Source organism: Mobula hypostoma, unplaced genomic scaffold (assembly GCF_963921235.1).
Source record: "Mobula hypostoma unplaced genomic scaffold, sMobHyp1.1 scaffold_53, whole genome shotgun sequence".
NCBI lineage: Eukaryota > Metazoa > Chordata > Chondrichthyes > Myliobatiformes > Myliobatidae > Mobula > Mobula hypostoma.
Genome location: NW_026948211.1, coordinates 712,440 through 734,741, shown reverse-complemented (window position 1 = coordinate 734,741; position 22,302 = coordinate 712,440). Strand labels below are relative to the sequence as shown.

The following is a 22,302-nucleotide window of genomic DNA, read 5'->3' as shown; positions in this document are numbered from 1 at the left end:
ATCTCTCCGTCAAAGCGGAACAATTCTCAGAGTAAATGTCCCGTTTTCTGATTTATTTCCATTTCCATCCGAGGGAAGCCGGCGGCGTTTGTGAAGCGTCTCCTGCGGCCGGAGTCTGATGTATCGCCGAGAGGTAGGAGGAGACATACGGAGGCGTCAACTCGGAGACCTGGGCCTTCACCCGGCCTTGCGTGTCTGGATCCTGTCAGATGTCCGGCAGGTGGTCAGAGTGGCTCCCTCACCTCTGTCTCTCCGACCCTCAGCACACACACACACCCTGTCCCCGTCACTCTCCGTGTGTTCACCCGTGACACACACACACACCCTGTCCCCGTCACTCTCCGTGTGTTCACCCGTGACACACACACACACACACCCTGTCCCCTTCACTCTCCGTGTGTTCACCCGTGACACACACACACACACACCCTGTCCCCTTCACTCTCCGTGTGTTCACCCGTGACACACACACACAGACCCTGTCCCCTTCACTCTCCGTGTGTTCACCCGTGACACACACACACACACCCTGTCCCCTTCACTCTCCGTGTGTTCACCCGTGACACACACACACACACCCTGTCCCCTTCACTCTCCGTGTGTTCACCCGTGACACACACACACACACACCCTGTCCCCTTCACTCTCCGTGTGTTCACCCGTGACACACACACACACACCCTGTCCCCTTCACTCTCCGTGTGTTCACCCGTGACACACACACACACACCCTGTCCCCTTCACTCTCCGTGTGTTCACCCGTGACACACACACACACACCCTGTCCCCTTCACTCTCCGTGTGTTCACCCGTGACACACACACACACACACCCTGTCCCCTTCACTCTCCGTGTGTTCACCCGTGACACACACACACACACACACACCCTGTCCCCTTCACTCTCCGTGTGTTCACCCGTGACACACACACACACCCTGTCCCCTTCACTCTCCGTGTGTTCACCCGTGACACAGACACACACACACCCTGTCCCCTTCACTCTCCGTGTGTTCACCCGTGACACACACACATACACACACCCTGTCCCCTTCACTCTCCGTGTGTTCACCCGTGACACACACACACACCCTGTCCCCTTCACTCTCCGTGTGTTCACCCGTGACACACACACACACACCCTGTCCCCTTCACTCTCCGTGTGTTCACCCGTGACACACACACACACCCTGTCCCCGACACTCTCCGTGTGTTCACCCGTGACACACACACACACACACCCTGTCCCCTTCACTCTCCGTGTGTTCACCCGTGACACACACACACACACACACCCTGTCCCCTTCACTCTCCGTGTGTTCACCCGTGACACACACACACACACACCCTGTCCCCTTCACTCTCCGTGTGTTCACCCGTGACACACACACACACACCCTGTCCCCTTCACTCTCCGTGTGTTCACCCGTGACACACACACACACACACACACTCACACACACCCTGTCCCCTTCACTCTCCGTGTGTTCACCCGTGACACACACACACACACAGCCTGTCCCCTTCACTCTCCGTGTGTTCACCCGTGACACACACACACACACCCACCCTGTCCCCTTCACTCTCCGTGTGTTCACCCGTGACACACACACACACACCCTGTCCCCTTCACTCTCCGTGTGTTCACCCGTGACACACACACCCACCCTGTCCCCGTCACTCTCCGTGTGTTCACCCGTGACCGGATCGCCACCCACAGCTCACAATCTGCGGGTTAAATCCGCTGACTGACCGGCCTCACTCTCCAATAATAACGTGCTTAAGCCGTGACAGAGAAGGAGTCATCACCCCGACACAAGGAAACGATCTCCGTGCCTTCACCGGTGACAGAAACACACGGGAGCTGGTTGTGGGTGACAGGAGGAATGGAGACAGGGACCAAATTCAACACTCTGCAAGTCTGTTATTGATTCTATGTCCTCACAAACATACCCTGTCCGCATGGAATTTAAACTGGAGGAGGCGGGGGTGAATTTTAAGAAGTGAGATTTTTCACAGACAGAAAAGCTGTCCCCTTAAGTTTAATTGGGTTTGGTTGTGTGACTGTGTTAGGATGACGAGTATTCCCTGTCGCTTTAATTGTGCGGGGCAAAATGAATTGCTGTGACACATCTGATTTGGTAGTTAGTATTTCACACTGAGTTGAGTGCCCTTCACTTGCTCCTAAAAGGTTTGTTTGTTGGGATTGGTAGTCTCTGTCGACTTGACACATTTAACATTTTGTAAAGACAGGTCACATCTATCACACTGACACACACACACACACCCTGTCCCCTTCACTCTCCGTGTGTTCACCCGTGACACACACACACACACCCTGTCCCCTTCACTCTCCGTGTGCTCACCCGTAAAAGGTCCCCTTCACTCTCCGTGTGTTGACCCGTGGGACACACACACACACACCCTGTCCCCCTTCAGTCTCCGTGTGTTCGACCCGTGACACATTTACACACACACACACCCTGTCCCCTTCACTCTCTGTGTGTTCACCCGTGACACACACACACACACACTCCCCTTCACTCTCAGTGTGTTCACCCGAGACACACACACACACACACACCCTGTCCCCTTCACTCTCCGTGTGTTCACCCGTGACACACACACACACCCTGTCCCCTTCACTCTCAGTGTGTTCACCCGTGACACACACACACACCCTGTCCCCTTCACTCTCCGTGTGTTCACCCGTGACACACACACACACACCCTGTCCCCTTCACTCTCCGTGTGTTCACCCGTGACACACACACACACCCTGTCCCCTTCACTCTCCGTGTGTTCACCCGTGACACACACACACACACCCTGTCCCCGTCACTCTCCGTGTGTTCACCCGTGACACACACACACACCCTGTCCCCTTCACTCTCCGTGTGTTCACCCGTGACACACACACACACACCCTGTCCCCTTCACTCTCCGTGTGTTCACCCGTGACACACACACACACACCCTGTCCCCTTCACTCTCCGTGTGTTCACCCGTGACACACACACACACACCCTGTCCCCTTCACTCTCCGTGTGTTCACCCGTGACACACACACACACACCCTGTCCCCTTCACTCTCCGTGTGTTCACCCGTGACACACACACACACCCTGTCCCCTTCACTCTCCGTGTGTTCACCCGTGACACACACACACACCACACACCCTGTCCCCTTCACTCTCCGTGTGTTCACCCGTGACACACACACACACCCTGTCCCCTTCACTCTCGTGTGTTCACCCGTGACACACACACACACACACACCCTGTCCCCGTCACTCTCCGTGTGTTCACCCGTGACACACACACACACACACCCTGTCCCCTTCACTCTCAGTGTGTTCACCCGTGACACACACACACACACCCCTGTCCCCTTCACTCTCCGTGTGTTCACCCGTGACACACACACACCCCGTGTCCCCTTCACTCTCCGTGTGTTCACCCGTGACACACACACACACCCTGTCCCCTTCACTCTCCGTGTTCACCCGTGACACACACACACACCCTGTCCCCTTCACTCTCCGTGTGTTCACCCGTGACACACACACACACACTGTCCCCTTCACTCTCCGTGTGTTCACCCGTGACACACACACACACACCACCCTGTCCCCTTCACTCTCCGTGTGTTCACCCGTGACACACACACACACACACACACACACACACACACACCCTGTCCCCTTCACTCTCCGTGTGTTCACCCGTGACACACACACACACCCTGTCCCCTTCACTCTCCGTGTGTTCACCCGTGACACACACACACACCCTGTCCCCTTCACTCTCCGTGTGTTCACCCGTGACACACACACACACACACCACCCTGTCCCCTTCACTCTCCGTGTGTTCACCCGTGACACACACACACACACACCCTGTCCCCTTCACTCTCCGTGTGTTCACCCGTGACACACACACACACACCCTGTCCCCTTCACTCTCAGTGTGTTCACCCGTGACACACACACACACCCTGTCCCCTTCACTCTCCGTGTGTTCACCCGTGACACACACACACACACACCCTGTCCCCTTCAAGAAGAAATGTGGCTCAGCATGGCCCCTTAGCACATCTGTTGATCATCAGCAGTTTCTTTCAGAAAACACAGACTGCTATTGTTTAACTAAGAGTTAACCCTTTTACATATTTTATCATTAGATGAGATTAGATTCAACTTTATTGTCATTGTACCGAGTACAAATACAAAGCCAATGAAATGCATTTAGCATCCCACCAGAAATGCAAAGAATATGATGAGGTTGTCTCAGGCATTGGTGAGGCAGAATCTGGAGTATTGTGTTCAGTTTTGATCACCAAATTACAGGAAGGATATAAATAAGGTTGAAAGAGTGCAGAGAAGGTTTACAAGGATGTTGCCGGGACTTGAGAAACTCAGTTCCAGAGAAAGGTTGAACGGGTTAGGACTTTATTCCCTGGAGCGTAGAAGAATGAGGGGAGATTTGATAGAGGTATATAAAATTATGATGGGTATAGATAGAGTGAATGCAAACAAGCTTTTTCCACTGAGGCAGGGGGAGAAAAAAACCAGAGGACATGGGTTAAGGGTGAAGGGGGGAAAGTTTAAAGGGAACATTAGCGGGGGCTTCTTCACACAGAGAGTGGTGGGAGTATGGAATGAGCTGCCAGACGAGGTGGTAAATGCAGGTTCTTTTTTAATATTTAAGAATGAATTGGACAGATACATGGATGGGAGGTGTATGGAGGGATATGGTCCGTGTGCAGGTCTGTGGGACTAGGCAGAAAATGGTTCAGCACCGCTGTGTAGGGCCAAAAGGCCTGTTTCTGTGCTGTAGTTTCTATGGTTCTATGGTTCTAATGGTGTTATTTACAGAATAACTGCAAACAAAAAAAGTGCTACAGCACACAAATATAAAAGCACTGAGACAGTACAATACGGGTGCAGTACTGCTTAGCGCTGTGATGTGAGGTTCAGCAGGGTCACAGCCTCAGGGAAGAAGCTCTTCCTGTGCCTGCTGGTGCGGGAGCGGAGGTTCCTGTCGCGCCTACCGGATGGGAGGAGAGTAAAAAGTCCATGGTTAGGGTGAGATGCATCCTTGATAATGTGTTTAGCCCAGCCCAGGCAGCGTTTATGGTAGATGTTCTCAATGGTGGGCAATTGGCTGCCGATAATCCGCTGGGCAGTTTTCACCACACGCTGGAGTGCTTTGCGGTTCGATACGGGACAATTTCCATACCACACTGAGATGCAGTTGGTGAGTATGCTCTCAATGGTACAGCGGTAAAAGTCCGTCAGTACCCTGGGACAGAGGTGAGCTTTCTTCATGCTCCGCAGGAAATAAAGGCGCTGTTGCACCTTTTTGATCAGGATGGAGGAGTTCAGGGACCAAGTGAGATCCTCGGAAATGTGGACACCGAGGAATTTGAAGCTTGATACACGCTCCACGACAGATCCGTTGTTGTAGATGGGGACGTGAGTGTGACTCCTGTCATACCTGAAGTCCACAATGATCTCCTTTTGACCATTACATGATGATCAAATCAGTAATGTTTTACACAGAAAGCAACCGAGTACAGCATTGACTTATCAGTGGGTAAAAACAGCGTACAACAGTAATTATAATAATGATATGTACAACTATTAGGCCATAATGCAATATCATGCCCCACATATTACCGAACAGGCCTTCGAAGACCATCATTTCGACCCTTTGGTGAACCCGTGTAAGTCCTGTCGTACTTTCTTAATGCTGCAGTCTCCTTGGCAGTGTGGTCAGAGAGAGATGTAATGTTAGTAGACTCATTAGGGATATAGGTGTAGCATTCTGTGTTAATAATAGCACAGGTTCCCCCTTTCTCAGCTGGGATAAAATCTGAAGCTATACGACTCTGTAGGATTGTTTGCTAGATTGCAATCATTTCACTGGATATTTCTGTTACTTGGGCCTGTGTTTCTGTCAGGGCCCCTGCAGTATTGTGGCCAGCTCCTCAAGTGCTGTAGCCAAATTGATTATCTCTCGTGAATTCCTGGCTACTCCATAGGGGAGAAAAGTGATCATCCAAAATCGCTCAGTCTCAGTTATTCCTCTCCAATGCTGGGCACCTGCAAGTATGGCCAGGATGCATGTTTCCCAGTATAGGAAGTTCTGTTTGATGGGGGCCGGAGATACCATCTCTCAAAACACTGACAGCCATAGTCATCTCTGACTGGACCACAGTTCCTCACCTCACTTCCCTGGCTGTTATTTGAGAAAGCCCAGGCTGAGAGTTCCTCACTCTGGTTGAGCGGGATTACTGACATTGGAATCATAGTTTTACCATGCTGTGGAATTTTGGCACAAACCCAGCAGGCCCCAGTTCTACCTGTTTGGCATAGATCTGACAGAGAGACAGAAAGGTGTTAACATGGGGGCCCCCGGATGCTGGGGTGAGCCCACTCAAAGACATAGACATCAACACCACTATCAACCAATACATTTTCCTTTAGTCTGTGAGAGTGCTTCTACTCAGTTCCTTCAGTAACACATTTGTAGTCTGTTCGATGTATCCACCAAGATTGCCCCTTCAGTTTCACAGCCACGGGAGTGGTCAGTAGCACCTGATATGGTCCTCTCCAGTGAGGTTCGAGTTTCCCTGAATCCCAGTTCTTGATCAGGACAAAATCCCCAGGTTCTAGGGTGAGATAGTAACTCCTCTCTGCGGGGTAGTTCTCTTCCTTGTAAGCCCGTCGTACCTGTGAATGTAATGCTTGGAAAATGTTGGTTAGTTTGCATGTATATTTCCCCATCTCTTCCCCTAGGGTGTGCATATCTAATTTTGCTGGTAGACTTACTGGGATCAATGGTACACAAGGTCTTGGTCCCCAGGGTGTCCTCATGGGCCGTCCATAAATGATTTCAGCTGGTGACAACCCTGTTTTCCCCTGAGGGGTAACCCTCATGTGGCATAGGGCTAACGGTAGGGCCTCCAACCAAGTGAGTCCAGTCTCCGCCGCTCAGTTTGGCCAATTTACTCTTCCGAGTGCCATTGGCTCTTTCCACAATGCCAGCGGCCTGTGGGTTGTGTACACAGTGGAATTGTTGCTGGATAGCCAAGTTGTTACATGTTGTTACATGTCTCTTTATCTACTTTCACCACAAAGCGTGGGCCATTGTCAGAGCTCAGTACCTCTCAGTTTCTCAGTACCTGGGAATTATTTCCCATAATAATACCTTCACAACAGTCATAGCAGTATTATTGGTAGTTGGAATAGCTTCAATCCATCTACTAAACACATCTATAGTAACTAAGCAGTATCTATAGCAATATACTCTAGGCAATACAATAAAATCAACTTGTAGACACGAAAAAGATTCACCTGTCGAGGGAGTCGTACCCGGTGTGCAGGGTACAGGTTACCAACCATTCCATCCTTTCCCAGGTGTGTACAATTATGTATATAATCGACCAATATTGGTAAAAACTGTGTAGGAACACAAACCTGTCCCACTGGGGTGATCTAAAAACCTAGGTTGGGGTCTTTCTGGCACCCCATCTGGGACCACAGTTTGAGCTCCTCCTCAGAGGCGTCCCACTGAAAGGTACGTACCTCCCGCATGTCTGGCAAACCCGTTCTGCTTCAGTCACAGAGGGTTGTTTGATGGGAACCCGAGGGGACGACAACTACTGAGGATTGTGTCGCACTTTTCGCTGTCTAATCTGCTAAAGCGTTGCCTTTAGTGACCCGGTTGGACATGTGGCTGTGGGCCACACATTTAATAATAGCCAAAACTCGAGGTAGCTGTAGAGCACTGAGTACGAGGGGTGATTGATAAGTTCGTGCCCTAAGGTAGAAGGAGTCAATTTTAGAAAACCTCGCACATTTATTTTTCAACATAGCCCCCTCCTACATTTACACACTTAGTCCAGCGGTCGTGCAGCATTATGGATCTTGGACTTCCAGAAAGTGTCCACAGCAGGGGTGATTGATAAGTTTGTGGCCTAAGGTAGAAGGAGATGAGTTATACAGCTCTCGTTAATTAAGATATTCACCTTTAATATCAGTTCCTTTTTGGGTTGATATGGTTTCGAAAACCAGGTCCCAATAATATGTCAAAGCTCATCGCATTCGATTTTGGTCATTGTCAGGCCAATCCATATTATTAGTTTTAATCGTGTTGGCTAACTTAATTGGTCAGCATTGGAACAGTAGGCATTAAAGGGGGGACGGAATGAATTCCCATTAATTAAAGGCTTAGTCTCCTGCGAAAGTGCTGTAGCAGGCCACAAATTGCTCCCAATAGTCTGGTCCCAATTCCCCAGGCTTAGGTTTGCATTCCAGTACTTCAGTGATGTTTACAGGTTGCAGGAGAGCCCTTCCAAGGCTTGAATAATCTGGTCTGTCTGTTCATTCTCATTGTGGTTTCCCACCTGTAACTCCTGATAGGTTTGGTATCTCAATTCTGCCTTCCATTTCCGCCCCTCATCAGCTGAGAGAATCATGCAGCAGAGACAGAATGAATCTTCCCGGGTCACATTATACATTTGTATAGTACTGCGGACATACTGAGCAAACTGTGCTGGTTGTTCTTTTCTATCTGGGGCTGAATCATGATCATGATCATTATCATTTCCTGAGGCTTCCAGGGTGCATACACAGGAATCACTGAGGGCTGTCCCTCCTCCTCGTGGATTGGGCAGCATTCGGGTCGGCAATTGTCTTCGTGGAGCCATTAACTCTGGGGTTTTATTGGATTCTTCCCTCCCTTGGTCACATGCATTATTCCTCCAACTTGCTGATCATATACTGTTCCACTTTACATCTGCCTTTTCCTTCCATTCCCTTTTCAACAATTTCCACTTCTTTCCACAGTTCTTTTTCCAAATCAAATTTACTGTTTGTTCTCAGGAGGTAATATTCCAGGTTCCCCGCCCCCAGCCCCGCACAGTGGCCACGTTTTGTTCACCAGTTTCTTATTCAGTGCTGCACTCAACATTTGCAAATCTTTTTTCCTTGTCTGGAAAACTCTCACACAGATTGTGTAGGGCTGCTCCTGGCCCACTCGTATCAATCGACTGCAATTGACCCGTGTTCTCTAAGTAATTTACCCGGCACAAAGCCTCCTGCTCAATTAACAATCAGATAAATTTACCCGGCTGGCACTTCCTGCTCAATTGATAAACTTACACGGCACGTCTGCCTCCTGCCCACTTTGTAAAATTTAGCCAGTACTATCTCCTGCCCATTTGGTAAAATTTCTGCTGACAGATTCTTTCCCGATCCAATCAAGGTTATACGATCAGCCTCGGGCGAGGGACCGTACCTCTAAAGGTACTGTCAGAGAGTGACAAAAAATAAAATACCTATTGGGCGACCAGTCAGTCTCCACAGTCCCCAGAGTGGTCCAGACACTAACTCAGCCTGTCTGCTTGACTCTCCCTATACTGGGATCCTGTTCATGATGCCAAATGTTAAAGTTGAATCTGAATAAAACTCAGGAGACCAGATTCTTATCGTCACCACAGTTTATTGCGCATTCTCCTGCAGGAGTATGAGACCCATTTGTCAAAGGGAAGGCACGTAAGCACTGCCACCGTCTGACAAATGGACTGACTTAGATTACAGCCGTATATTTATACATAGTAAACCCCATACATTACTTTTGGAGGATGTTATTTGAACTGGTACACCCACTAAGTCTGTTGGTGCAAAACTTAATTACTTAGATAAGAGAGTTCGCTAAATCAAGGTTTTAATTACAGATTGATATACTGTCCAGTCCTTATCAGTTATTCCCTTTGCAAGGCCCTGATTTAATTACAGAGAGATGTTCATTCCTGTCCTTACCGGTGAGTCCTCTTCCCATTACTCAAACGAGGGTACGATGTATAATGTTATCAGCTGAAGAGGGTGCAAAGTATAATGTTATCAGCTCTCAATGTATCTCTCTGCAAGCCGCAGAGAACCAGTAATGAGCCTGTCTTAGCTAACCGCAGAAGACAGAGTTTACTTCAGTTCAAAAATTCCTATACAGTCCCAGTTATTCTTGCAGCCAGAGGTTACATAGGATCAGAATGATTTTTTTAATATATCCTCAATTCCTCAGGAGGGTTCAGGGGAAATATTTATGTCCAATATAGAAACTGGTGTTACCTGTGTGTATTGTGGCGATGCAAAAGTTGCTGGAGAATTTACAAGTGGGAAGAAGTGGAGTGATATTTGGAAATCTGTCTTTTTGAAGCGTAATTTAGCAAGCAAACCAGATATGGACAATGTGCAAAAACTCTGGTGAGAAAATCTTTCATTACCCGTTACAGGCCTGCTGCATAGGTTGTGTGAGAATGCAGATGGGACTCGACCAAACCCAGAGGAAATCAAAGTTCTTATCGACAATGATTTGATAGCTGTTAAAATGAATACCACTCTATATAAAATTCACTGTGCACACTGGGTGAAAAAAGCACAATACAAGATTTATGTGCACACCAGTCATTACACATTAGAGGAGACATTGTTGGGAAGGTGGGGAGATCTCCAGTGTCCCTGATGCCCTCACCTACAAGATGTGCATCCAGCTGCAGCTTGTAACCCTGCACTTTAAGGAGCTGGAACTTGAAACGGATGAATTCCGGATCATCCAGGAGCTGGAGGGGTTGACAGGTATGACATGAAGAGAGGTGAGTTACACCTGAAGTGCAGGGCACAGGAAACTGGGTGAGAGTCAGGAAGGGGAATGAGGTTAAATAGCCATCGCAGAGTAATCTTGTGTTCATCCCACACAACAACAGGTGGATCCACTTTAGAAACTGTTGGGGGGATTTACCTGGCAGAGGAAAGTCAAAGGGGTGAGAGGGGATTTGTTAGGGGAACAGAACAAGAGGGGACTAATATCCCAGTGGTGAGGCTCGCTAGTGCTAGTGTGGGGGGAGGGGGTGATGTGGTTAAAATAAGTTGTAGGGGGAATGGGAACCAGAATGACAGAACAGATAGTGAGGAGGGTGAATTGAATTGATTTGACTTTTATTACATACGTCCTTCATATACATGAGGAGTAGAAATCTTTACGTTATGTCTCCAGCTAAATCAGCAATGTGTAATTTATAGTAAATTATAATAAATAGTTTGTACACAGGACAGTCAATATAACATAGAAATGCAATTGTATCAGCATGAATTAATCAGTCTGATGGCCTGGTGGAAGATGATGTCCCGGAGCCTGTTGGTCCTTTTGCTGTGGTACCGTTTCCTGGATGGTAGCAGCAGGAACAGTTTGTGGTTGTGAATTGGGTCCCCAATATCCTTTGGGCCCTTTTTACACACCTGTCTCTGTAAATGTCCTGAATAGTGGGAAGTTCATATCTACAGATGCATTGGGCTGTCCGCACCACTCTCTGCAGGTTCCTGCGATTAAGGGAAGTACAGTTCCCATACCAGGCAGTGATGCAGCCAGTCAGGATGTTCTCAGTTGTGTCCCTGTAGAAAGTTCTTAGGATTTGGGGCACCATCCCAGACTTCTTCAACCGTCTGAGGTGAAGAGATGCTGTTGTGCTCTTTTCACAACACAGCCGGTATGTACAGACCATGTGAGATCCTCGGTAATGTTTATGCCGAGGAACTTAAAGCTGTTCACCCTCTCAACCCCAGATCCATTGATGTCACTAGAGGTTAGCCTGTCTCCATTCCTCCTGTCGTCCACAATCAGCTCCTTTGTTTTTGTGACAATGAGGGAGAGGTTGTTTTCTTGACACCAGTCAGATGTTGTTCAGAGCTCAGATAGAGTCGACAATCAAATGGTTGAGCATGGTGCGATGAATGTGCTGAGCTGTGTATATCACAATGCAAGAAGCATCATAGGAAAGCCAGATGAGCTCAGGACAGGGAATTATGATATTGCAGCCATTATTGGTACTTGGTTGCACCCAACAGTCTGACGGATTTAGAGGAACATATTTGTAGGGAGATCGCAGACCATGCCAAGAAACAAAGATTGATTCAGTAAATCATTTTAACTTTCCATATTTTGACTGGGACTCCCATACTGTAAAAGGACTAGGTGGGGTAGAGTTTGTCAAATGTGCCCTTAATCAGTTCATAGAATTCCCTACGTAGAAGTCTGCAATAAGCTGTTAAGAAATGATCCAGGGCTGGTGCCAGAAATTAGTGATCATAATTCCATGAGATTCAAAGTAAATATGGAAAAAGAGAGATCTGAACCATGGGTTGAGATTCTAAATTGGAGAAAGGTCAATTTTGATGGTATCAGAAAGGATCTGACAAGTGTGGTTTGGGACAGTCTGTTTTCTGGCAAAGGAGTACTTGGTAAGTGGGAGGCCTTCAGAAGTGAAATTTTGAGAGTGTCTAGTTTGTATCTGCCTGCCAAAATAAAAGTTGAAAGGTAACTGGTGCATAGAACTTTGGTTTTCAAGAGATATTGAGGCCCCGGATATTTTGTTCCTCTAAATGCCTCAGACTGTTGGGTGCTACCAAAACTCACTAATGACCACAATATCATAATTCCACCCCCGAGCTCATCCGACTTTTATTTTAGTTGTCTTCTGTTGGTTTCTAAAAGCTTCCCTATAGTTTTTGCTCTTTTGTTTGCCTTCTCTTTGGCTTCTCATTTCAGCCATGGTTGTGTCCTCCTGCCTTTCCAATGCTTCCACTTCTTTGGGATGTATCGATCACTCAGCTCCCGAATTGCTCCCAGAAACTCCAGCCATTGCTGCTCCGTTGTCACTCCTACCTTTTCCCTTCCAGACAAGTTCGGCCAGCTTCTCTGTCATAGAAACATGGGGATGTTCAGTGCAGAAACAGGCTATTTAGCCCATCTAGTCAATGCCGAAAAAACTTTTAAGCTGTCTGATGCAACCTCCTGCACTGGGACCATCGCCCTCCATACCCCTACCATCCAGGCTCCCATCCAAACTTCTTTTAAATGGTGAAACTGAGCTCATATTCTTCACTTGTGCTGGTATCTCATTCCACACTCTAATGACCATTTCAGTAAAGAGCTTTTCCAAATGTTCCTGTAAAATTTTCACCTTCCCCACTTACCCATGACATCTGGCTGTCATCCCAGCCAACCTCAGTGGAAAAAGCTGCTTGTATTTACCCTGTCTATACCCTCATAATTTTGTATACAGTATTTCTGACAAATCCTCACAGCAATGTATAATTTCCTTGTTTATGTTGAGAGCGTTTTTTAGGTGTTTTAGATGATGAGGGCATTGATCATGTGGATAGCCAGAAGCTTTTTTTTTTCCCCAGGGCTGAAATGGCTAACACGAGGGGGCATAGTTTTAAGGTGTTTGTTAATAGATACCGAGGGGATGTCAGGGGTAAGTTTTTTTACACAGATAGTGGTGGGTGCGTGGAATGCACTGCCGGCTATTTGTGTGAGGGTGTTTCAGTTACTGTGGGGCCAGGCACCCATGCAGCTCAGTGGGAACAGGGAATAATACCAATGGAGAGAGTCAAACTGAGCCAGGTCACAGACTGGAGATGGCAGAAATGCTCCATTCTTATAGAGACAGGAAGAGCATCAGAGAGTTTGATGGTCATTACAGATACCAGCACTGTGCCCAGTTAGAAGATGATTTCTCTTTCCAACTTGGGTTGAACCTCACTGTAACAGTGTGATACCAGATCACACCTTGGCAACTCAAGTGATCTCATCTGAAATGTTGTTCTTCACTCATTGATCGATTTTGTAAATCTTTTTACAGATTAATAACGACAAGGAATTTGTCTACTGGAATCACGAACACAACACACCAGTTTTGCTGACTTCGTCCAGATATTTAAGAAGTAGGGCAAGGGATTCACTCGATCATCCTTCCTGCTCAGACTGTGGGGAGGGACTCACTCGGTTATCTGACCGACTGGTATTCCCATCATTTTATACAGGGGAACCCATTCATCTGCTCAGACAGTGGGAATGGATTCACTCGATCATTTCAACTGAAGGTACATCAGCAAGTTCAACAAGGCCATTCACCCGTTCTGTGTGTGAGAAGGGTTTCAGTTGGTCTCCCCACCTGTGGACACACCAGTCAGTTCACTTCGAACAGAGGCTGGTCATCTGCTGAACTTGTGGGGAAGAATTCACTCGGTTATCTGACCTAATGGGTCACCAGCGAGTTCACACCGGGGAGCAACAGTTCACCTGCTCAGATTGTGGGAAAGGATTCATTCAGGCATCTAAACTGAAGGTACATCAGAGAGTTCACACTGGGGAGAGGCCGTTCACCTGCTCAGACTGCGGGAAGGGATTCACTCAGTCATCCCACCTCCAAGCACACCGGTCAGTTCACACTGGAGAGCGGCCATTCACCTGCTCAGACTGTGGGAAAGGATTCACTAATTCATCAGACCTACTGGTGCACAAGTCAGTTCACACCGGGGAGTGGCCGTTCACCTGCTCAGACTGTGGGAAGGGAGTCACTTGCTCATCCCAACTAAAGATACATCAGAGACTTCACACTGGAGAGAGGCCGTTCACCTGCTCAGACTGTGAGAAAGGATTCACTCGGTCATCCGACCTACTGGTACACAAGTCACTTCACACAGGGGAGAGGCCGTTCACCTGCTCAGACTGTGGGAAAGGATTCACTCGGTTATCTAAACTGAAGGTGCATCAGAGAGTTCACAATGGAGAGAGGCCGTTCACCTGCTCAGACTGCGGGAAGGGATTCAATCGATCATCCCAAATGCAAGCACACCGGTCAGTTCACACTGGGGAGAGGCCATTCACCTGCTCAGACTGTGGGAAGGGATTCACATCGTCATCTCAACTGAAGGTACATCAGCAATTTCACACTGGGGAGAGGCCGTTCACCTGCTCAGACTGTGGGAAGGGATTCACTCGATCATCCCACCTACAAGCACACCGGTCAGTTCACACCGGGGAGTGGCCGTTCACCTGCTCAGACTGTGGGAAGGGAGTCACTTCCTCATCCCAACTGAAGGTACATCAGAGAGTTCACACTGGAGAGAGGCCGTTCACCTGCTCAGACTGTGCTAAAGGATTCACTCGGTCATCCGACCTAATGGCACACCAGCGAGTTCACACCGGGGAGCGGCCGTTCACCTGCTTGGATTGTGGGAAGGGATACACTCGGTTATCTATACTTAAGGTACATCAGAGAGTTCACACTGGAGAGAGGCCATTCACCTGTTCAGACTGAAGGGAAGTGATTCACTTGGTCATCCCAACTGAAGGCACATCAGAGAGTTCACACTGGAGAGAGACTATTCACCTGCTCAGACTGTGGGAAAAGATTCAGTCATTTCAACTTAAGATATATCAGCGAGTTCACACTGGAGAGAGGCCATTCACCTGCTCAGACTGTGGGAAGGGATACACTTGCTCATCCCATCTGAAGGTACATCAGTGAGTTCACACTGGGTAGAGGCTGATCACCTGCTCAGACTTTGGGAAGAGATTCTCTTAGCCAAATCAATCAAATGTGCATCACTGAGATCATACTGGGGAGAGGCTGTTCACCTGCTGTGAATGTGGTAAGCGATTCACTCAGTCATCTAACCTTATGTAACTCTCGCTTCAGCTAGCAGCTTAATATAGGGGGTGGTAGCCCCCCCAGCCTGGCCAAGCTTAAGAAATCTCGTTTGGGTGGATGCTGCTCGATGTGTCCCCTGTTACAAATCAGTACCCCAAAATAACAAATGGTACACAATATGTGATTAAACAATTGAGCTTTATAATTCTTACTTTGACTATAGGGTTAGTAAAGAAAACAAAAAAAAAAGAGAAAGGACCCACTCTCTCCATTTGCGTCTTCTCATCTCTCCCCAGCAAAAGACCATGGAAATCTCTCTTCCAGTCTCACAAGAAAGAACAGTTCTGTCATTGGTGTTACATCGCTCATGGATATCTTGTGACTGTCTTGTGAGTATGATGTAATGGGTTTTTTTTGTTTTGGAGGTCACCTGATGTAATTTTCCCGCTGATGTGAGGTCACATGATGACCTGTTCTCAACAGGTATATAAAAGGGAGACATAGAAACATAGAAACATAGAAAATAGGTGCAGGAGTAGGCCATTTGGCCCTTCGAGCCTGCACCGCCATTTATTATGATCATGGCTGATCATCCAACTCAGAACCCAGCCTTCCCTCCATACCCCCTGACCCCTGTAGCCACAAGGGCCATATCTAACTTCCTTTTAAACATAGCTAATGAACTGGCCTCAACAGTTTGCTGTGGCAGAGAATTCTACAGATTCACCACTCTCTGTGTGAAGAAGTTTTTCCTAACCTCGGTCCTAAAAGGCTTCCCCTCTATCCTCAAACTGTGACCCCTCGTTCTAGACCTCCCCAACATCGGGAACAATCTTCCCGCATCTAGCCTGTCCAATCCCTTTAGGATCTTATACGTTTCAATCAGATCCCCCCCTCAATCTTCTAAATTCCAACGAGTACAAGCCCAGTTCATCCAGTCTTTCTTCATATGAAAGACCTGCCATCCCAGGAATCAATCTGGTGAACCTTCTTTGTACTCCCTCTATGGCAAAGATGTCTTTCCTCAGATTAGGGGACCAAAACTGCACACAATACTCCAGGTGTGGTCTCACCAAGGCCTTGTACAACTGCAGTAGTACCTCCCTGCTCCTGTACTCGAATCCTCTCGCTATAAATGCCAGCATACCGTTCGCCTTTTTCACCGCCTGCTGTACCTGCATGCCCACTTTCAATGACTGGTGTATAATGACACCCAGGTCTCGTTGCACCTCCCCTTTTCCTAATCGGCCACCATTCAGATAATAATCTGTTTTCCTATTTTTGCCACCAAAGTGGATAACTTCACATTTATCCACATTAAATTGCATCTGCCATGAGTTTGCCCACTCACCCAACCTATCCAAGTCACCCTGCATCCTCTTAGCATCCTCCTCACTGCTAACACTGCCACCCAGCTTCGTGTCATCCGCAAACTTGGAGATGCTGCATTTAATTCCCTCATCCAAGTCATTAATATATATTGTAAACAACTGGGGTCCCAGCACTGAGCCTTGCGGTACCCCACTAGTCACCGCCTGCCATTCTGAAAAGGTCCCGTTTATTCCCACTCTTTGCTTCCTGTCTGCTAACCAATTCTCCACCCACACCAATACCTTACCCCCAATACCGTGTGCTTTAAGTTTGCACACTAATCTCCTATGTGGGACCTTGTCAAAAGCCTTTTGAAAATCCAAATATACCACATCCACTGGTTCTCCCCTATCCACTCTACTAGTTACATCCTCAAAAAATTCTATGAGATTCGTCAGACATGATTTTCCTTTCACAAATCCATGCTGACTTTGTCCGATCATTTCACCGCTTTCCAAATGTGCTGTTATCACATCCTTGATAACTGACTCCAGCAGTTTCCCCACCACCGACGTTAGGCTAACCGGCCTATAATTCCCCGGTTTCTCTCACCCTCCTTTTTTAAAAAGTGGGGTTACATTAGCCACCCTCCAATCCTCAGGAACTAGTCCAGAATCTAACGAGTTTTGAAAAATTATCACTAATGCATCCACTATTTCTTGGGCCACTTCCTTAAGCACTCTGGGATGCAGACCATCTGGCCCATCTGCAGACTCTGGTGACGCAGTTAGAACATTAGCTAGAGACTCCGTTCTGTTGCGTATTTGCTTATGATGCTGTTTCATTTTTAAAACAGAATTTTACGTTGTATTGTAAGGTAGTAAAGTGCTGGACTGGTAATTTACCCAATTTCTGCCGGATTTGTTGATGTACCTTTTCAGTAGTATTGGAGAGTGAAGGCTTTATCGAAGTACAGGATCTGAAAGATTAAGAAAAGTTGGTATCGATCGGCAGTTTAATAAAGGATTGATCTTATTGAGTCTTCGTTGAAGAAGTAGCGACCTGCATCAAAGGTAACTCCTGCCAAAAGAGCAAGGTAGTTCATGTAGGATTTGCTCGCCAGAAGAAAGGTCAGTTGCTTTAAGCCGTCTATTTCCTTCGTCGTGAATCCTTTGGACAGAACCAGAAGGAAAGTCTCATCTATGAAGAAATTCTTCTTCAGAGAAGTCTCTCCCAATTGACTGTATAAATCACTTGGATTTTCGAATTTACCATTTTAAGAACCGTGTTTGAATTTATCGCTTTAAGAACTGTTTTCGCATTTATCGTTTTAAGAAATACTACTTAGTGGTGGTTTGTTGAAGGGCTGCGTAACAGTTTACTTCCGGTTAAGGTTTTCATTCTTTCCCCCATTGTTCATCGGTGTTTAATAAATGTTTGGTTGTTTTGATATAATCTGCCTCAATTGATATTCATTACTGCCAGTTACGTAACATTGGATAGCACCGCAATCCAAAACCCTGTTATCTCTATTCATAACCTAAACATTGCTGCTGCGGTGAAACCATTACTTCAGCAGTGAAACATTACAGAGAGGCCATTAAATGAGCGGTGAAACCTTACAGTGTGATATACTTGTGGCACACTGCTGGGTTCACACTGGGCAGAAAGTTTCAATAAGCTGCATGCTGGATATTTGTCCATCACAGTTGCTCAATGCAATTTTGACAGTGACTGTCGGTGCTGAACTCTGCAATTATTGCTGCTGCTCACCACACTCAGTTCTGCACCCTGGTCACTGTGCATGGGAGGAGTTTCTTCTGCTGCATATTCACCTTAAAGAGACTGGAGATTACTATTCCTGTATCTGAGACAAATAAATCAGTTCTATTTTAAACTCTGTCTCCATTACTTAGTGAATTTATAACACAACTAGTGTACAGGAGAGAGTCAACTCAGGCCGGCTGTACCCTGCCAATAATTCTGTTCCACGACAGTCCTTTTAAATCCTCCCCTGTTGTTCATCTCTCACTCTCCCTGTGGTGATGGGTTCCAAACAGTCACCACTCTGTGGGTGAAGAGGTTTCCCTTGAATTCTCTGCAGACTGAAGAAGTCGAGCTGACTGTGGTTCTGTTTGGGATGCTCTTCGTCCCTCTAATCTCTGTGCTGAGAAGCATGACATTGGTAGTTAACCTCCTTAATCACGACTCATTTCCACGTTATGGGTCATTTTCCCTGCTTCTAAAGGGTTGTTAGAAAACACCACTCTCCTCTAAAGACTGAAAGCAGAATGGGAAACCATTAGTTGGATGTTCAATGGAGCAGGGTCAGAAACCAGAGGCGGGTCTGCACAGGGCAGAGTTTGGGGCTGTGGACGATGGTCGGGGTAAGAACGTATGATGAGGAGAAGGGAATCAGCAGCGGGATGTGGCAATGAATGACAGAGTAGCAACACTTGGAAGCTGATTGACAGAGATTGTGTGACTGATGACACAAACAACACCAGTGGTGAGGTGCTCCACTGGTCGAGGAACGTGTGTGTTGGGAATGGTTTTTTCTATTGTGGGGGTTGTTTCTGCTTGTTTATCCTGTAAGATTATATCCCCATGGTTATTATGGATTGTCCTATCTGAAATAGTGTATTGATTATCAAATAATTTGTAAGATTTTGACTCCAAAACTGGATCAGGCTTGAATTTATGGAGTGATGGAGGGCATTCATGAGTTTGTATTTTAAAGCAAGATTTTGGTCAATGATATTTTCCACTTGATTGTACTTCATAAGTAATCAAACTGAGTTAAACTGCTGCAGGATCCCGGAATATGTTGGATTGTGTCTGGTTTTTCTTGGCATTTCATGTATTTTTGATTTTTTTTTTTTGCCTTTTGTTAACCACCTTATCCCATATTTCTGCAAGGAACCCCCCTGTTTCTGGGAGGAGGACTCCAACTCTCAGTCAGGTGCTCGATGCTTCCTTGTCAACATCTCATCTGTTCAGATCGTTGGGATGTCTCCCATGGAGGGTCATACTCATTCCACTGGTTAATGTTTTCTTCCATAGTGATGTTTCATTTTTTCTGAATGGACCTCTCATTTCAGTTTTCTGGTATTTCTTATCACAATTGCATATACACACATGGAGTGCTGAATCCAGTTCATTTTTGATGAAAATATTTACTTAGAAGTTTAATCTGACCGTTGTGTTTTTTTTTTCCACGTGTGTTATTTCTATTCCTCCTTCTGTTGAAGGTAGTGTTAATCTAAGTGGGTTTAAGTGTAAATATGCTTTTCTAAATTTCTTATTTATGTTTGTAAATTTTATGTATTGAAATGGGACTAAGATATTTTTATTAAAAGGAAGTCAATGTCCGTTTTGACAAAAGTGTTTACTGCCTTTGTTGTATTTGTTAGCTATTGATCTCTGTTTGGCAGGTTTTTTAAAGCCTTGAACTAAATTTTGTCAAAGGTTTTCCCTATTTCGTACTACTTTCTATTTTCTTTGCTTGTTGACATTCCAGATACATGGGTATCAAGAGTCCCGAAGAGGGGTCTTGGCCCGAAATGTTGATTCCCATCCATAGATGCTGCCTGACATGCTGACCTCCAGCACTTTGTGTGTAGTTCTCTAGATTTCTAGCATCTGCAGGTCCTCTTGTTTCCCAGATACTTACATGTTTCTTGAAAGAACAAGCCGGTAGTGGGGTTGTGTGGCTCTGTTGGTAAAATACTAAATAAGATCATTTGAAAGAGGTGGCATAGGGTTGGAAGGTGTAGAATCTCTGTGGGTGGATTAAGGAACAGCAAATGTAAAAAAAAATCCCTGATGGGAATTGTATAGAGACCTCCAAACAGAAGCAAGTATGTGGTCCACAAATTACAATGGGAGATAGAAAATGCGTGCAAAAGGGCAATGTTACAATGGTCATGGGGGATTGTCATGCAGATGATTAGGAAAATTAGGATGGTGTTGGTCTCAAGAGGAGGAATTCCTAAAATGCCAACAAGATGTTTTTTTAGAGCAGCTCATGGTTGAGCCCACTTGGAGATCTGCTAATCTGGATTGGGTGTTGTAATGAACCGGAAGTAATTAGGTCGCTTATGTTCAAAGAACCCTCAGTGGAGAGTGATCTTAATATGATCAAATTCACTCTGACAATAGAGAAGGAGAAGCTGAAGTCAGAGGTGGAATAAAGAGAATTTGAGAGGCATGAGAGTAGAATTGGTCAAAATTGATTTGAAAAGAACACGGGCAGGAATGAAAACAGGGCAGTGACGGCCGGAAGCAATTCGGAAGGCGCAGGATATACACGTCACAAACAGGAAGTTTTATTCCAGTGGTCAGGTGACAAAACCGTGGCTGATAGAGAAATCAACGACAATATAAAAACCAAAGAGAGGGCATGTTGCAAAAAAAAAATACTCAGAAGTTAGAGGATTGGGAAGGTTTTAAAAACCAAAAGAATGCAACTAAAGTAATTAAGAAGGAAAAGATGGAATACATAGGTGAGCTAGCCGATAATATTAAAGAGGATACCATTTTTTTCTTTAGGTACATTTACTGTAAAAGAGAGGCGGAAGTGGATATCAAACCACTGAAAAATGATGCTGGAGAGGCAGTAATGGGGTGGGTGTGCAAGGTGATGGCAGATGAACTGAATAAGTATTGTATATCACTCTCATCTGTGGAAGACACTGGCAGGAATATCGAATTGCCATTTTTCAGTGGTCAGAATGTTTAAAGTTACGTTACTCGGGAGAGGGTTCTTGGGAAACGGAGATGGTCTGAAGATAAATAGGTCACCTGGACCAGATGGTGCACACCCCAGAGATCTGAAAGAGGTGGCCGAGGAGATGTGGAGGCATTAGCAATGATCTTTCGAGAATCGTTAAGAAAATTATATCCCAAGAAGTTAGTTTTTTTCCTTCACTACTCCCCCTCTCCCAGTTCCACCTATTACCTGCCACTTCTTCCACCCCCTTAACTCCCACACTTCTTCCTCTGACATCTCATCTTTTTTCCCCCCCAGTCCTGATGAAGGGTCTCGGCTCGAAACGTCGACTGTTTACTATTTCCCATATATGATGCCTGGCCTCCTAAGTTCCTCCAGCATTTTGTGTATGTGTTGCTTGGATTTCCAGCATCCACAGATTTCCTCCTGTTTTTGATAAAAGTTTCCAGTTTCCACTGTTGCTGAATTAGAGAGGGTAGTCAGCCGGTTCCTGCGAAGATGGCTGTGTTTACCAAGGAACATCAGCAGCATCGCTCTGTACGGGAAGAACTGCAAACCGAGGCTCCCCATGAAATCCATCGAGGAGGAGGTCAAGGTTTTGTCAGCAAGAGAGGTGCTGCAGTTCCAGGAATCTTCAGATCCAAAGGTTTCCGGAGCAGGAGTGGCGGTGAGAACCGGAAGAGAGTGGAGAGCGGAAGCTGTGGTGGGAGAAGCCGAGGTGCGACTGCGTCACAAAGTGCTGGTGGGGGCAGTCGCC

General features: G+C 46.6%; 1 protein-coding gene across 5 annotated transcripts; it reads left to right on the top strand.

Moving 5' to 3' along the window:
* The first annotated feature begins 8,755 nt into the window (after positions 1-8,755).
* LOC134341869 (gastrula zinc finger protein xLCGF3.1-like) lies at positions 8,756-20,170 on the top strand. Of its 5 annotated transcripts, XR_010016894.1 has the most exons (3): positions 13,290-15,503; positions 15,799-15,891; positions 17,755-20,170. XR_010016894.1 is itself a non-coding variant. In XM_063039807.1 (2 exons), the coding sequence occupies exon 2, from the start codon at positions 14,108-14,110 to the stop codon at positions 15,167-15,169; it is 1,062 nt and encodes a 353-aa protein (XP_062895877.1). In that variant the 5' UTR covers positions 8,756-10,643; positions 13,709-14,107; the 3' UTR covers positions 15,170-16,665. The 5 variants fall into 5 exon arrangements, 1 of the variants encoding a protein (XP_062895877.1); XM_063039807.1 differs by lacking the exon at positions 17,755-20,170 and adding an exon at positions 8,756-10,643 and having other exon boundaries at positions 13,709-16,665; XR_010016895.1 differs by lacking the exon at positions 15,799-15,891.
* The last annotated feature ends 2,132 nt before the right edge of the window (positions 20,171-22,302 follow it).

What these genes read in the sequence shown, in the direction of transcription:
- LOC134341869 (XM_063039807.1), top strand. Translation starts at nt 14,108, where the DNA reads ATGGGTCACCAGCGAGTTCACACCGGGGAGCAACAGTTCACCTGCTCA.